This window comes from Tupaia chinensis, unplaced genomic scaffold (assembly GCF_000334495.1).
Source record: "Tupaia chinensis unplaced genomic scaffold, TupChi_1.0 Scaffold000214_1, whole genome shotgun sequence".
Classification (NCBI taxonomy): Eukaryota; Metazoa; Chordata; class Mammalia; order Scandentia; family Tupaiidae; genus Tupaia; species Tupaia belangeri.
Window position 1 is genome coordinate 1,325,404 of NW_006159689.1, and position 15,068 is coordinate 1,340,471.

At 63.2% G+C, this 15,068-nt stretch overlaps 1 protein-coding gene across 7 annotated transcripts in view; it reads left to right on the forward strand.

The window, feature by feature from the left end:
- TBC1D9B (TBC1 domain family member 9B) overlaps positions 1 to 15,068 on the forward strand; it is a gene marked incomplete at its 5' end in the record, with an annotated part of 30,704 nt that overhangs the window by 8,783 nt on the left and 6,853 nt on the right. For all 7 annotated transcript variants that reach the window (XM_014587467.1, XM_014587468.1, XM_014587470.1 and 4 more), the window contains 11 exon segments: positions 1,188 to 1,416; positions 2,292 to 2,550; positions 3,868 to 4,075; positions 6,391 to 6,603; positions 7,677 to 7,838; positions 8,256 to 8,406; positions 8,830 to 9,044; positions 11,164 to 11,281; positions 12,569 to 12,854; positions 14,324 to 14,453; positions 14,556 to 14,654. In XM_014587467.1, coding sequence (XP_014442953.1) covers positions 1,188 to 1,416; positions 2,292 to 2,550; positions 3,868 to 4,075; positions 6,391 to 6,603; positions 7,677 to 7,838; positions 8,256 to 8,406; positions 8,830 to 9,044; positions 11,164 to 11,281; positions 12,569 to 12,854; positions 14,324 to 14,453; positions 14,556 to 14,654 — 2,070 coding nt within the window.

The window sequence follows — 15,068 nt, forward strand, 5'->3', positions numbered from 1 at the left end:
CTCTCTGTCTCTCTCCTTCGGCAAGCGCACGTGCCCTATAACAGAAAACTAAAAAAAAAATTAAAAATAAAATTTTTAATTTTGTTCTCAGTGCAACAGGGCACTGAGATGAGGGAGCAAAAGTCTCTTTCCGTCCTAGCCTCGGGGTTCTTGCCTGGGGCTCTGTAACAAGACAGATAGACGTGTGTCCGTGTGCACGCGCGTGTGCGGGGAGGCCCAGCACGAGTGACCCAAGGGCGTGGTTAGAGCCCGGTCCCCGCAGCCCTGGGCAGAGGAGGGGCAGGACCGACGGCAGGCCGTGGGCGCCGACTCCGTGACGGAGCACCTGGGCCTGCTTTCGGGTACGAAGGGGAGGTGAGAAAGGCCTTCTCCTTTATTTGCTGCTGCTTAATTGGCTTCGGCTCAAAATAAGGACGATGTGAAAAGTCTGTTTTGGGTGGTACATTCCAGTCCCTTCCCTGGCTGTCCCAGCAGGCCCATCTCATGGGAGCCCCCTGGGCTGGTGCTGTCCTCTCTGCCCGTGACCCCGTGACAGAGGGACACGCAGCCGCTGAGAGGCCCAGCGCCATCCTGGAACCGCTTTATCCAGCGTGCGTTCGAGCTGGGCATCCTAGGGCCTGCTCTACCCGGGGTGGCGTCCCCAGCCCCCTCGGCGACACTGCGGCAGTGCAAGGAGACGTGGACGGGCCCTGTGGCCAGTCTGGGGCCAGGGGCGAGGTGGAAGCCCAGCGTACAGGAGGCGGAGTGCAGAGTGACCCCAGGATGACGGCACGTCCCAGAGCTGGCCGCTGGGGATCCCTTTGGGCAGAGAAAGGCTGAAGGGAGGAATGCACGTTTGCTTCCCAGAGACCAGATGCGGTCTCCAGGGCACAGCAGACTTCCTGCACTGGGCACCTCCTGCCGTCCACACGTTTTACGTAGTTGTGGCCGGGACGTGTCCCATGAAAATCAAACGCTTATGTAAGGCTGTTGCTCAGAGCTGGCGATGGACAGCAGTCCAGGGCGGCAGGGACTGGCCCAGAGCCGTCGACTCCGAGTCACCCAGAGTGGCCGCTTCCTCCCCAGAACCTGCAGTGCAATCCCCGGCCCAGGTGGAGGTGTGGGAGTCCTGGGTGCCCTGGGCCTCTCTGCTGCACCTCCGGGGACAGAGGCCGGGCCAGGCCTGCTGACTGAGTCCTCTGTCTCAGGGTGTTATTGCAGAAGAGAACAAGAACCTGCAGCCCCAGGGAGATGAGGACCCTGGGAAGTTCAAGGAGGCAGAGCTGAAGATGCGGAAGCAGTTCGGGATGCCCGAGGGCGAGAAGCTGGTCAACTACTATTCCTGCAGCTTCTGGAAGGGCCGCGTGCCCCGGCAGGGCTGGCTCTACTTGACCGTCCACCACCTGTGCTTCTACTCCTTCCTGCTGGGGAAAGAAGGTGAGCACGGCCAGGCCAGTGCACTGGGACAGCACCCCTCAGGCCGCGGTGCCCCAGCTCCGTCCACTGCTCCCTGCCCTCACACCCCATCTCACCTCCAGGGACCTCCCCACCTCTCCAAATGCCAGAGTCCCTGCAGGCCTCCCTCCTCTGAGCACCAGCAGTCTTCACACCCGTCTGAGGAGCTCCCCAAGCCAGGTGTCACCCCGCCAGCCCACAGGGAGTGCCCAGACCCCACCTGCAGACAGCGGTCTACAGCCTTCCAGGGCTCTGCACATGGAGGCACGGGCCTCCCTCGGGTCAGCGTTCTCAGGGGCACGCTTCCTCCCCGAGGGACTCTGGCTTAGGATCATGGACACGTTCACTTCGTCACCTGCCGCAGTCCCACCCGCAGGCCTCTCTGGTGGTCAGCCCCCTACATTGCCACTGTCACGCCCAGAAAGAGCTTGCAGGGCTTTAGCCTTTGAGCAGCCGCCGCCCCCAAGCCCCACCCCTCACCACTCAGAGCAGGCTTCCATCCTCCGCCCGGCTGCTTTCCCCCAACACCGCTTTCCCAGGCAGGCAGCGTGTTTGGTGCCGGTCACCCACACTGGGACTCTGTCCCCTTCGGTGTGCCCGCCCTCTGTGGACACCTGGGTTGTCACCTCCGCACGTGTGTCCACCTCACTGCTCGGCCATCTGTGGGGCCAACGCCATAGAGTGGCTGCTCTGGGAGGTGCAGAGCCCCGGGGCCTGGTGCCTAGGCACGTTGCCAGCGCAGCCAGGCACAAGCACCTCCCTCAGGGTGTAGCTCCCTCCAGTGGGCCCGCCCATCAGGAGTCGGGGCCTCGCCTGCCCGACGTTAACGCGTGCTGTGTCTGTCCTGGCCCGTCCAGTGAGCCTGGTGGTGCAGTGGGTGGATGTCACGCGGCTGGAGAAGAATGCCACCCTGCTCTTCCCCGAGAGCATCCGCGTGGACACCCGAGACCAGGAGCTCTTCTTCTCCATGTTCCTCAACATCGGCGAGACCTTCAAGCTCATGGAGCAGCTGGCCAACCTGGCCATGCGGCAGCTGCTGGACAACGAGAGCTTCCTGGAGGACAAACCCCTGCCCAGACCCAACCGGCCGCACAAGAACATCTCGGCTCTGAAGCGGTGCGTTGCCCTGCAGGGCTGGGAGGGCCCCAGTGCAGGCACAGGCCCCCGAGCAGATGCGCTGAGCCTGCAAGACCTGGCGCCCAGCTGAGTGGGGAGGCCTGCACCCCGCACAGGCCGGCCCCCCAAGGAGGCCAGTGCGCGGGCCGGTGGACCCTTGCCCGGGCAGCAGGTGTCCTGACCCCTCCACTGATGCAGAGGAGGCGCCTCACTTTCCGGTGGCCTGGAGGAGGGACAGTGCTCTTGCCATCCCTAGGTCTCAGGGAGGAAGGCAAGGCACAGCCTGAGTGGCTCACAGAGGTCCCTCTGCTAGAGCGGGGCCAGGGTGTGAACCACCGGTCAGGCAGCCTGCGTGCTCCAGGTCCCTATGGGCCGCATCTGGAAGGCGCTGGCAAACCTGAGCTCCAGCGCAGGCTGACGGTGCTGCTCGAGACCCCTCCCAGCTGGGCCTGGCCTTAGGGTCTACAGCCACTCTGGCGCGGGACGTGCAGCGTGTTGCAAGGCGTCCAGCCATGTGTAGGCCTGAGGTCAGAGCACCCCACTGGGGACTGCTAGTCGGAGGAGCGGCTCGTGCCAGCCAGCCCTTCTGCTCACACCCACATATGCTCTGAGCTGTGGCTTCACAGAGACCCACAGGCCGGCCAGGAACTCCAGTATCCAGGGCCTCCAGCTGCATGCATACTTGTGGGTTCCGTTACCACCACAGACTAGCCAGGGCACAGGCTCTGGGACTTGGCAGGACCAGAACCCAGTGCCAGGATGTCACCCCAGTGATGCACGGAACAGGGGGCAGTGGGGACCTTCCAGAAAGCAGAGGAGCAGGGCTGGGAGCAGTGCTAGGCACTGTCAGGGTGTGTAGCCAGGCCCTGGTCAGGCTGCTGGCGGCCCACGGCAGGCAGGAGGCTCCCTTGGAATCTGGGGAGAGCTGCTTGTGTAGACAGCTACGGGGGGTAAGGGCCACCGCCTCCCCGGCCGTCGGGCGTACACGCGAGCACGTCTGCCGGGCAGCAGCCCCATGCGTGTCCCCCTCACGGGGCTCCTGTCTGGGTCTGAGCTGGGGTGAGGTCTTCCCAGAGGGAATCAGCAGCGTGGGCCCAGCCGGGGCAGCGCCGAGCGCAGGGGCTCGGTACTGGAGGCAGCTGGCGGCGTCCGTCTGCTGGCCAGTGGGGTCGCTCGTCCTGCCTGGTCGTGCACGTACACAAATGGCCCCTGGGGACGACCCCACGGGAGGCCCGCAGGGTGCAGAATTCAGCGTGGAAACAGGCCCAACCCTCATCCCTTTCCTTCCATCCCTGTCTCCCCGTCCTCCTTTCCCAGAGACCTGGACGCCCGAGCCAAGAATGAGTGCTACCGTGCCACCTTCCGGCTGCCCCGGGACGAGCGGCTGGACGGCCACACGAGCTGCACCCTGTGGACGCCTTTCAACAAGCTGCACATCGCGGGCCACATGTTCATCTCCAACAACTACGTCTGCTTTGCCAGCAGGGAGGAGGACGCCTGCCACCTCATCATCCCCCTGAGGGAGGTGAGCGCCTCTCCCGTGGGCCAGGCTGCCAGCCTACACTCCGGCCCAGGGACAGCCATGCCACCCTGCCCTGGCTCGCTGCCGTGCACATGGCAGGAGCCCCCACCTGGCAGCCTCAGTGTCCCTGGGGCTCAGGGAAGGTGCGCAGTGTGTCAGCCCTCCCGACCGAGCCAGGTGGCACAGGCATGGGGGAGGTGGGGGCGGGAGGGGCGGGGGCGTACAGTGGAGGTGGGGGTGGGAGGGGTGGCGCTCCAGAGGGTCGCCTCGCCTATGGCCTGGTGCCAGGAAAGCTTCCCAGTTGGAACCTCAGAGTCCCGGGACCCCTGCAGGTGAGCACCCACCCATCTTCCCTTCCCGGGCCCTACCTTTGAATTTGGCAAGGCCTTGCTGTCTCAGCTGCTGTAGATGACCTGTCCCCACATGTCACTCTCTGGGGCCCCTCACCAGTCCTGCGCAACACAGGTACCTAGGCTGCGGCTCCAGCCTCAGCAGCCTCGGAGCCCATCCCTCGCCTGTCCGAGGGTCTGTTTCTCAGCTTCCTTGGGCTTCCACAGTTCCTGGGGAAATCAGTCCTCTGTCCTCCCTGAGTAAAGGGTGTAGGCAGTGAGGAGGCCCAGGTGGGCCTGAGGTTGGCCAGGCCCACAGCTATTCCCCCTGGCACCGGCTCGCCAGTTCTGGGAAGCATAGCGAGGTTCTTAAGCTATTACTCAAATCACAGCATTTGGATTCTATTAAAAACCCAGAGCTGGGGTGAGCAGGTGGCATGGTGGTTAAGGCACTGGACTCCCACATGGATGACCACGGTTCAAGCCCCAAATCCAGCAGCAGCCTGGAACTCACTCTAGGCACGTGTGTGTACCCAGAATCCTGAGAGGAGGCTGGAGGAGAAGGGATTGCAGAAGGGCCATCCCCCTGGGGGTGATTTCTCACTTTCCCTCTCTCTCTCCTACGAACACATGCACCCTATGGCAAAAGTGTTTAAAAAAAGATGGAAAGAAAGAAACCCAAGCTGTCGGCCTGTGGGCCTTTGTGCAGAGCCCGAGTAGCTGTGGCTATGCGCTGCCTGGGTTTCCCCAGGGGAGTCGGGCAAAAGACTCGGAAGAGACGTAGCTCCCAAGGCCCAGGCACAGCCTGCCCCTCCCCGCTCCCTGGGCACCAGGACCGTGGGGCCTGTCCGGGCGCGTGCTGGCCTGGCCCCAGGCCAGAGCAGGCTGCTCTTCTGTGGGTCTTTGATGTTCTGGCCAACCCGCTCTGGAGGGCTGGTCCACACTCTCGTCAGAGCCCTGCGCCTGGCCAGAGTGGAGGCAGACCCCAACCCACCCTGCCCAGGGTGGAGGCTGTCCCCAGCCCAGCACTGCCCCTCCCTAACGGCCAGCTCCGTGGCGTCCTGCCTGGGCCCCCCCGGAGTGCCTTCGCTCAGAGCCAGTGCTGCCAGTCTCGTGGGCCCTTGCATCCTTCCCTGCCCCTGCCCTTCGGGACCTCCCCAGGGAAGGGGCCCCTCCATCCCTTGCTCAGGTGAAGCTGGGCCTCCCCTCACTTCATCCCTCACTGCAGCCCAACCCGACACACGGGAGCCTGCCCCGGAGCTCAGCCTCCCCTGCAGCCACTGCCAAAAGCCTGTCGTCCACCTGGGCCGCTCGGGGGCCTCGCCGCACCTGACCATTGTGTCGCCCGCCCCACTGCCAGCGAGATTTAAAATGCAGTCTGAGCACGCTGGCGCCCTGCATGGACTCCAGGGTCTCCTGGGAGGAGGCCCCAGCTGCCTCCTGTGGCTGGGAGACCGGCAGTGAGCTGCACCCCTCAGCCCTCTGCCCTCACATGCCAACATGTGCACACACAACACACATGCACACGTGCTCCTGTCAGCACACATGCACACACATACCACACACCCGTGCCGTACAGCTGCACACGCTCACGTGAGTACCACGCGCAGTTCCACACGTAGCTGCGCCCGGCCACCCCGTGCTGCCCTCCACCCCCCGAGCAGGCCTGCTGCGCCAGGACACAGCGGGGACGCACTTGCTGAGCCGAGCCTGAGGGCAGCTCTCCGGGCAGCGAATAGAGGACGCCCTGGCCCCTGCGGGAAGCCGGTGAGGGCTGTCCGCTCATCCTCATCGCTGGGAGGCCTGTGGGGTGGCACCCATCAGCAGGCAGAGGCCAGGTTGGACGGGCAGCGGCTGCCTCAGGTCACGTGGGGCACGCAAGTCCACTTGGGCCGTGGAGAGGTTCAGGACCCGCGGCCTCAGCTCCCAGAGCTCGTCCAACTGCGTCCTGAGATGCAGGTGCCCAAGAGGCTGCTTTTGGCTTCGCAGGTGACCATCGTGGAGAAAGCCGACAGCTCCAGCGTCCTGCCCAGCCCCCTGTCCATCAGCACGAAGAGCAAAATGACCTTCCTGTTTGCCAACCTGAAGGACCGCGATTTCCTGGTTCAGAGGATCTCTGACTTCCTCCAGAGAACGCCGTCCAGACAGCCGGGCGGCCACAGCTGGGGCAGCAGAGCCGGCCTTGTGGCCCCAGCCCCAGAGGTGAGAGCCCCGGGAGCAGCGGGTGGTCGGGCCAGGGAGCTGGGCCACCGTCCATCTGCCCACCGGGGCTGACCCCTCCTGTAGGCCTGGCCCTCTCAGAGGGTGATTTGTCAGAGCTGGGAAGACCCCGCTGTGTGCAGTGAGAGCCTGTCCCAGCCACCCCCGCCCCGACCCTTGTCACTTGTCCAGCCTACCCCGAGGCACGTACGTTGTGCATATATTAAAATTTTTAGTATTTACTTTTTAATTGTCAGAGGGCATGTGCACTTGTGGGGACAGAGAGAGAGAGAGAGTGAGAAATAACCCGGGGTGGGGGTGGGGCAAGCCACAGTCCCTTCTCCATCCTCTTGGGATTTGGAGCAGCGCTCACACACCCAGCATGTTTCTGAGGCTTCCGGCTCCTGGACTTGAACCGCGCAGTCGGCCATGTGGGATCCAGCCACCTTAACCGCCGTGCCGCCTGCTGGCCCACAGTTTTTCTTTACAAGAGACATACCGCTAAGAGGTTGCGATGCTTCTTTCTGTCTTTCTGTCTTTTTTCTGTCTTTCCAAAAAAAGTTGGGTTGCATTGCAGTAATTACGCAGGAACTCGAAGCCTGGGGCCAGCCTCCGGCTGGGGGCCTTCCGCTTCCTCTGTGACGGAGGCCGGCGTTCAGGCAGTGTCCGGGCTCTGAGTGCTGTCCTTGGGGCTTCCGCGGTCCTTGCCCAACCTCACTGGGAGAAGGGGAACGGTCTGAGCCCCCACACCCCTCTCCCCTGGGAGGCTTCATCAGAGTGGGCGGCCTGGAACAGGGAGGAAAGCCCGGTGCCCGGCCACCCGGGAGGCAAAAGCTGGGGAGGGTGGCCTCTGGCTCAGCCAGGCTCTCCCTTCCCGCCCCCTCCCTCCCTTCTTGCACCTTCCCTCCCTTACTGCCCTGTCCTTCCCTTCTCGCCCCATCCCTCCCTTCTCTCACTGTCCCTCCCTTCCTACACTGTCCCTCCCTTCCCGCTGTGTCCCTTCCCTTGCCGGAGTGACAGCACAGTGGAGGTGACTGGCAGCACAGTGATTGGGCCCATCCCTCTGTCTCACCTAGGCCTCCCCGACCCCTCAGGAGCTGTCGGAGCAGCCCGGCAGCCCGGCCTCCCCGCTCAGCAGCTGCCCAAGCCTCTGTGCACAGGAACCACCCACCGCCTCCCAGGGCCTGCTCAAACTCTTCCAGACCAACTCGCCCATGGAGGACCTTGGCGCCAAGGGGGTGAGGCTGGGGTGCTGGTGCTTTGCTCCTCAGGGAGACGGCTAGAGGTGGCCTCTGGGGTCACGCCTGGGGCCCGCCTGTGAGAAGTGCCCTCCTAGGGTGTACTTGGCAGGCACCAAGCTAGGTACCCGGGACGCCTCCCAGCCACCGGCAGCTTGCAGGTGCCGCCTCCGTGGGCTCCCGGGCTCTGAAGGCAAGGCCGCCCGGGCCGGTAGTGGTCCTGACGCCACAGGAGGACACTCAGGCCCTGCCTAGCCGGGCCTGCCTCTCCCCAGCATCCTCAGGGCGGCCGGCCCACTCTCGCTCGGCTGGCTGGCTGGCTTGGGCTCTGCCCCGCGGGCAGGAGGGGTCCCGTCCCCGGGTCTCAGCTCTCTGAGTCGCGCTTCAGCCTCCAGATTCTGGGTGCTCCTCCCTCAGGCCAAGGAGAAGATGAAGGAGGAGTCGTGGAACATCCACTTCTTCGAGTACGGCCGCGGAGTGTGCATGTACCGGACGGCCAAGACCCGGGAGCTGGTGCTCAAGGGCATCCCCGAGGGCCTCCGGGGGGAGCTGTGGCTCCTCTTCTCCGGTGAGCACCAGACACGGCCCCCAGCTCCCTCCAGGGCTCCAGGGCCCTCCACATCCGGAAGTCAACCAGGCGTGAGCTGCAGGGCCCCAGGCTCTGGGCTGTGAGCAGTTGCCCACCAGGGGGTGCTGAGGGGCAGGTGTTGGGGTGGGCGCCACCTGCCCACAGGGAGAGGCACAGGTTCTAGGCCCTGACCTCGCTCACACCCTTGGCCACTAGGAGCCTTTCAGGAGAGGGTAGGGCAGCTAGCTATGCAACCTCACGGGTGGGGTGGCCCTGCCAGGACAGTCATGGGGACTGTGCCCACACCCCAGAGTGGACCCCTGAATCCCACCTCCCTCTGTGGGGCACTGAGGTCTCCAGCCGGCCCTTCTCTTGTCCAGAGCTCCGGGAACAGGAGAGAGCCACCCCTGCCTGTCTCCCCAGGGGCCTGGAATGAGATGGTGACTCACCCCGGCTACTATGCGGAGCTGGTGCGGAAGTCCGTGGGGAAGTACAGCCTGGCCACAGAGGAGATTGAGCGGGACCTCCACCGCTCCATGCCGGAGCACCCTGCCTTCCAGAACGAGCTCGGGATCGCCGCACTCCGCCGCGTACTGACCGCCTATGCCTTCCGGAATCCCAGCATCGGCTACTGCCAGGTCAGGGGCTGAGGGGCTCCGCGGCCTTGGGCCTGCGTGCTGGCGTCTCATACCTGCGATGCTGCCCCTGCCCCCAGGAGGGAGCCCGGTCCCAGGAGACATCATTTAAAGCCGCGGCTCCTCTCAGCCCCATGCCGCAAACCAAGTTGTGCTCTGTGTGCTTCAGGTCTGCGTCCTAGTGGGTTGTTTTGTTTTGTTTTGTTTGTAAGAGATTTTGCTATAGGGTGTGTGCATTCACCAGAGAGACGGAGTCAGAAAGACAGCGAGAAATCACCTTCTAGGGGGATGGCCACACCACAGTCCCGGCATTCTCTCAGGATTTGGGGCATGCATGCACACATACCTGGTGTGAATTTCAAGCCACTGGGTCTTGGCCATGTGGGAGTCCAGCGACATAGCCATTATGCCATCTGCTGGCCCTGGCCATATTTTTAAAAATTAAATTATGCGTAGCAGGTCCAGCTGTTGGCATGGAAGTGAAGGTGGCTGGCTCCCACGTGGCCAACTGCAGGGTTCACATCCTGACCCAGCAGCTTGAAAATCATGCCAGGCGTGTGGAACGCATGCCCAAAATCCCGAAAGGAGAATGGAGAAGGGGTCGCACCGTGGCCGCCATCCCCACCCTGTGTACCGCTCTGTCACTTTCTCTCCCTCCCACTCCTGCCACCCTCTGCACGTACACACGCCTCTGGCAAATTGAAACCTGTATTTGCACGGTATATAACCGGCCATGGTAACCCTTTCTCAAGCGTGACGTTCAGCAGCGCTGTGTAAACTCACGTCATGCAGCTGTCGCCACCCTCATCTCCAGCACGTTTTCATCTTCCAAACTAGAACTCCGTCCCCACTAAACAGTTCCTACACCTCCTTCCCAGAGCCCGGGACAGCCATTGTCACTTTCTGTCCGAACCCTGCTCAGGCCACAGCGTACGTGAGGGCCCGCTCAGGCCATGGTATATGTGAGGGCCCGCTCAGACCACGGTGTACGTGAGGGCCCGCTCAGGCCATGGTATATGTGAGGGCCCGCTCAGACCACGGTGTACGTGAGGGCCCGCTCAGGCCACGGCGCACGTGAGGGCCCGCTCAGGCCACGGCGCACGTGAGGGCCCACTCAGGCCGCGGCGTACGTGAGGGTCTGCGTACTTGTCCTGCACGATGACGGTCCCCTTGTTAGCACACTGTCCTCGGGTGCTGCGGCACGTCGGAGCCACCTCCCCTTCAAGGCGGACTGCGTTCCCCAAAAACGTGGACACCCGTCGTCCACTGCCGTGCACACGACACCCCAGCGCTCAGGAGGGGTGCAGCAGGGACGGGGTGTGCTGCGCCCCAGGTCTCTGCTCCCACTCTGGCAGGACTGCCGGCCCACGGGGGGTTCTGTGTTTAACTTGGCAATGGGCCTCCAGGTCTCCCACCCAGCTGCGCTCTGGAAGGTTCCCAGCACGTCTCAGGGCTCCGGGCTGTCCACTCCCGTCGGCACCTGCCACAGTCCGGCTTTCAGTGGCTTTCAGTGTCACAGTAACGGTCGGAGGGGCTGTGTACACGTGACAGGAGAGGGGTCGCCGTGTGACTGCTCCGCGGGGTGCTTTCCTGTCCTGCTCTGTGTGTCCCTCTGTCTCTCTCTGGTGAGCGCATGAGCCCGCTGGCAACATCAGATGAGCCCTCGCTCTGTCAGATCCGCATCCTAAATGCCAAATTACTGATCCGCAGGAGGCAGGTGTGGCGGCATAAAGTGATTTTTAAAAATAATTTGCCAGCTTTGAGGCCTCAGCCACTCACTGCTAATGTGAGTGTGCGCCCCCTCTTGACCTCAGCCTCCCTGCAGCCCAGGAGGCGCTGCCTTGGTTCAAGGCTCTGGCCTTCCGGCTGGGCCCAGCAACACACTCCGACCGGGACGTGCCCACAGAGGTACCGTGCCAGTGTGGCGGCCTCTGGCAGTTGGGAGACATCGGAGACACTGTGTCCAATCGGTCCTGCAGGTGGCCTTTGGGCAGTTCCCAGAGTGGTACTGGGATGGCCGCCCTGGCCAGACTTGCGGCAGGAGCTCGGCGTGGTCTGTGGGGAGGGGACCCCTGGACCTGGTGGCCACAGTGCACCGCCCCTCCTGTCCCTGTGCCTGCAGGCCATGAACATAGTGACCTCGGTGCTCCTGCTCTACGGCAGCGAGGAGGAGGCCTTCTGGCTCCTGGTGGCGCTCTGCGAACGCATGCTGCCCGACTACTACAACTCCAGGGTGCTGGGTGAGTGTGGGCTCCCTGCCTGCATCTCAGCTCCCCCGCCCCACCCCCAGGCTCCCTGCCACAAGTCCACCCTCCACTGTGGCTCCCTGTGGCGGGCAGGTGTCCCGGGCATCCTGCCTAAGTCCCCACACCTGCCCCCTGTGGCTCCCCCTAGCCAGCGGGTGTCCCCAGGACTCCCTGGCTGCCTGCCTGAGTGTCTGCACCCCATCATGGCTCCCCATGGGGTGCCGGTCCTGTCCACGGGGTGCTCCGACCCCCTGGCCGTCCTGCAGACAGCACACTGACTGCCCATCCAGGCTAGGGAGCTGAGAGCAGTCCTGCGGCCAGAAAGTTGGGAGCCTAACCCGGACCCCAGCCATCTGCCCCAGGGCCCAGACTCCCCCTGGCAGGTGTGGTTTCCCTGGGGGTTGCGGCAGCGAGATTGGGAGGATATTACACGTGGTGATCGTTAAAGTCCACCTAGAGCCTGAATTCCAGCTCTCTAACTTCTCCTGAGCTGTCGTAGTATAGAGAATGCCCAGTGTCAAAACTAGAGAGTGTATTGGAGCCAGCCGAAGGCATGCTGGTCAAGGCACTAGGTGCCACATAGCCAGCTGCAGGGTTCGAGTCCCAGTCCCAACCGCTGGGAATCAAGTCCGCTGCGTGTGCGTGCCCGGACACCGAGAGGATGGAGACGGGACCGCGGCGCGGCTTCCCTAGGGGACGTCTCACCTTCCTCCTCTTTCCGCTCTGGCCCTCTGTCTCTCTCAAGTGACACGACCTATGGCAAAAATCTAAAAAAATGAAAACGAAAACACACCTGGAGAGTGTGGTGTGCGCCGTGCGCACCCCCAGTGCCCGCGACCCAGTGTGGCAGTGCTATGTCTGTCAGATCTCCCCGCACCACGGCTCACACCCAGCACATCCTTCCGCAGCGGGTGCAGTCCACTGTCCGTGTCCTTTCTCTGTTGTGCTCTCAGTCCCCACTGTTGGGGACCTTCGGAGTCACACCTGCTCACAGGCACCAGGACAGGACACGGGTCACCAGCCATCGTTGCTTTCGATGTGTCAGGGAGAAGGTGGCATTTCCCCACCAGAAGATTCAAGTCCAGGGGCCTGAGAAAGAGTATCTCATTTTCCTTTCTCGTTCTCTCCGTCCTCCCCCCAGCCCCACCCCAGCCTGCACTGTGAGAATTGCTGCAGGGCCGGGGGTGCACAGGGACCCTGTGGCTCCCTGCAGCTCGGACCCAGAGCCCGCAGGCCCCCAGGGCCATGGCGTGTGCTCAGCCTGCGCTGTCCTCCCCACAGGGGCCCTGGTGGACCAGGGCATCTTTGAAGAGCTGGCGAGGGACTTCCTGCCCCAGCTGGCGGGGCAGATGCAGGACCTGGGGGTCATCTCCAGCATCTCGCTGCCCTGGTTCCTGACCCTCTTCCTCAGCGTCATGCCCTTCGAGAGCGCCGTGGTCATCGTCGACTGCTTCTTCTACGAGGGCATCAAGGTCATCCTGCAGGTGGCCTTGGCCGTCCTGGATGCCAACTCAGACCAGCTGCTGCACTGCAGTGACGAAGGCGAGGCCATGACCGTCCTGGGCAGGTGACCACGCCAGCCTCCTGCCCGTCCCCAGCCCTGGGCTGCTCGGTCACCAGTGGGGACACCCCAGGGCAAGAGCTTCCTTTCTAGTGGGAGATGAGGCCTGCTCACAGGGACAAAGCTCTGAAAGGAAGCACAGCTGGGCCCGAGTGCCTGCACCCCCGCTGCAGGGCTGCGGCCGAGATGCGTGCCAAGGACATGAGCTAGACAGAACCATTCCGTGGGCAGTCGTGAGATGGCACTTTATAGAAGGCCTCTGTTTCCACAAAGGGCCCCACTCCCGTCTGGCCTCGCCATGACACCGAAGGAGCGGACACCATTGGCCACACCGAGGCTCAGTCCTCCTGCATCCCCCCGCTGTCCTACCGCTCCTACACCCTGGCCCCCATAGATTCTCTTGGGGTCCAGCTCCTCCTCCACCCCCCCCCTGTCCCTAGGCAGGCCCATGACCTCCTGCCCTAGGCCAGACCTGCTTCATCCTGGGTACTTTCTCTGCCCAGGACTCCCAGCTGCCAGCGTCCCATGGCACCTTTTCTGACAAGCTCTGGCTCTGTCCCTGCTGGGACCTGGGGAGCTCTCTTTGCTTATCTATCTGTCTGTCTATCTATCTATCTATCTATTTATCTATTTATCTATCTATCTATCTATCTATTTATTTATTTATTTATTTATTTATTTATTTATTTTGACCAAAGAGGGACAGAGTGAGGGTGAGAGAGGGAGAGAAAGCAAGCCACCAGGTCTGGGACCTGAACCACGATCAGCCATGTGGGAGTCTAGCACCTGTTACCACCACACCGCCTGCCGGCCCCTGGGGGGCTGTCTTGTACCCGTGGCCCTCTGTACAGAGAGCCAAGCTCCCTGCCTGACCAGCCCCAGCCCCATCTCAACTCGCTCTGTACAACCCCGCCAGCCTGCGTGGGTGCATTTGCTGAATCGGAAGTGCTCCGGCCACCAGAGAGGGCTGGGACACTGCTGCTGTCCCCTGAGCCGCCAGGTGCCAACTGGGACCCCATAGAGCTGGCAAGGTTGTCACCTCCTTCCTCTGCGTCTGAGACTGGCTTTCAGGCCTCTCAGGAGCAAGAGCCTGACTGGGAACAGGGCCCGGCCCTTGGGCATGGGGACCAGCCACCACTGCTGTCAGGCTCTGCCCAGACAGCCTAGAGGGCCAGCACAGGCCAGCGCACGCCAGGTGCCTGAGGGACAGCCTCTCCCCAGCACTGTACCAGCAGCCAGCGTCCCTGGGCCCTGTGGACACCACACAGCAGGCCTGACCCCAGCCTTATGGAACACAACCCTTCCGTCCCTGGGAAGGAAGCATGTCGTCTTCCCATCCAGACAGCATCTGGGGACCCACCCGTAGGACCCCAGAGACAGCCTGGCACCCACAGAGTTGGTGTTCCGTCTAAGCTGGGGGCGAGGCCTTGGTCTCCACTCCTGGCCTGGCCACACAGCTGTCCCCTACCTTTCAGGTACCTGGACAATGTGATCAACAAGCAGAGTGTCTCACCCCCGATCCCCCACCTGCATGCGTTGCTAACCAGCGGGGATGACCCTCCTGCAGAGGTGGACGTCTTCGACCTCCTGAAAGCGTCCTATGAGGTCAGCACCCCTTGGGCCGTGTGGCCAGGCCTCCATGCCTGAGCAGTGGGGCGGCCCTCGCTCTGCCAGGCCTGGTCTCACAGTGTCACCTCTGACCTGTAGAAATTCGGCAGCCTGAGGGCCAGTGACATTGAGCAGATGCGGTTTAAACAGAGGCTAAGAGTGACCCAGTCCTTGGAGGACACTGCCAAGAGGAGTGTGGTAGGCACCGTGGGGACCCGGGGCAGGCCGTGGGGATCCAGGCGGGCCATGGGGACCCAGGGCAGCGGGTGCAAGAGCCAGTGCCCGCCCCAGGTGGGCAGAGCCAGATTTGCAGCCTGTCCCTTCTGCTACCCTGGTACCTCTGGCTCAGGACGCCATGTGGGACTAAGCCCAGGAGTGCAGGTGCCAACTCTGGGAAAGGGGAGAAGCCTGCGGTTTTCCTTTGCTCGCTGTGGGTCAGTGTGAAGCCCCTCTGAGACCTCAGACCCGAAGATGCAGCGCCCTCAGGCCCAGCCCGCCCAGCCTGGCTCTGCCGTGCTGTTCCCTACCCTGGCCCTAGGTGGCCACAGCTGCCACCCTGCACCCCTCTGCACCCACCCTGTCCCTGCCCCCTGGTGGGTGGGAGTCAGGCCA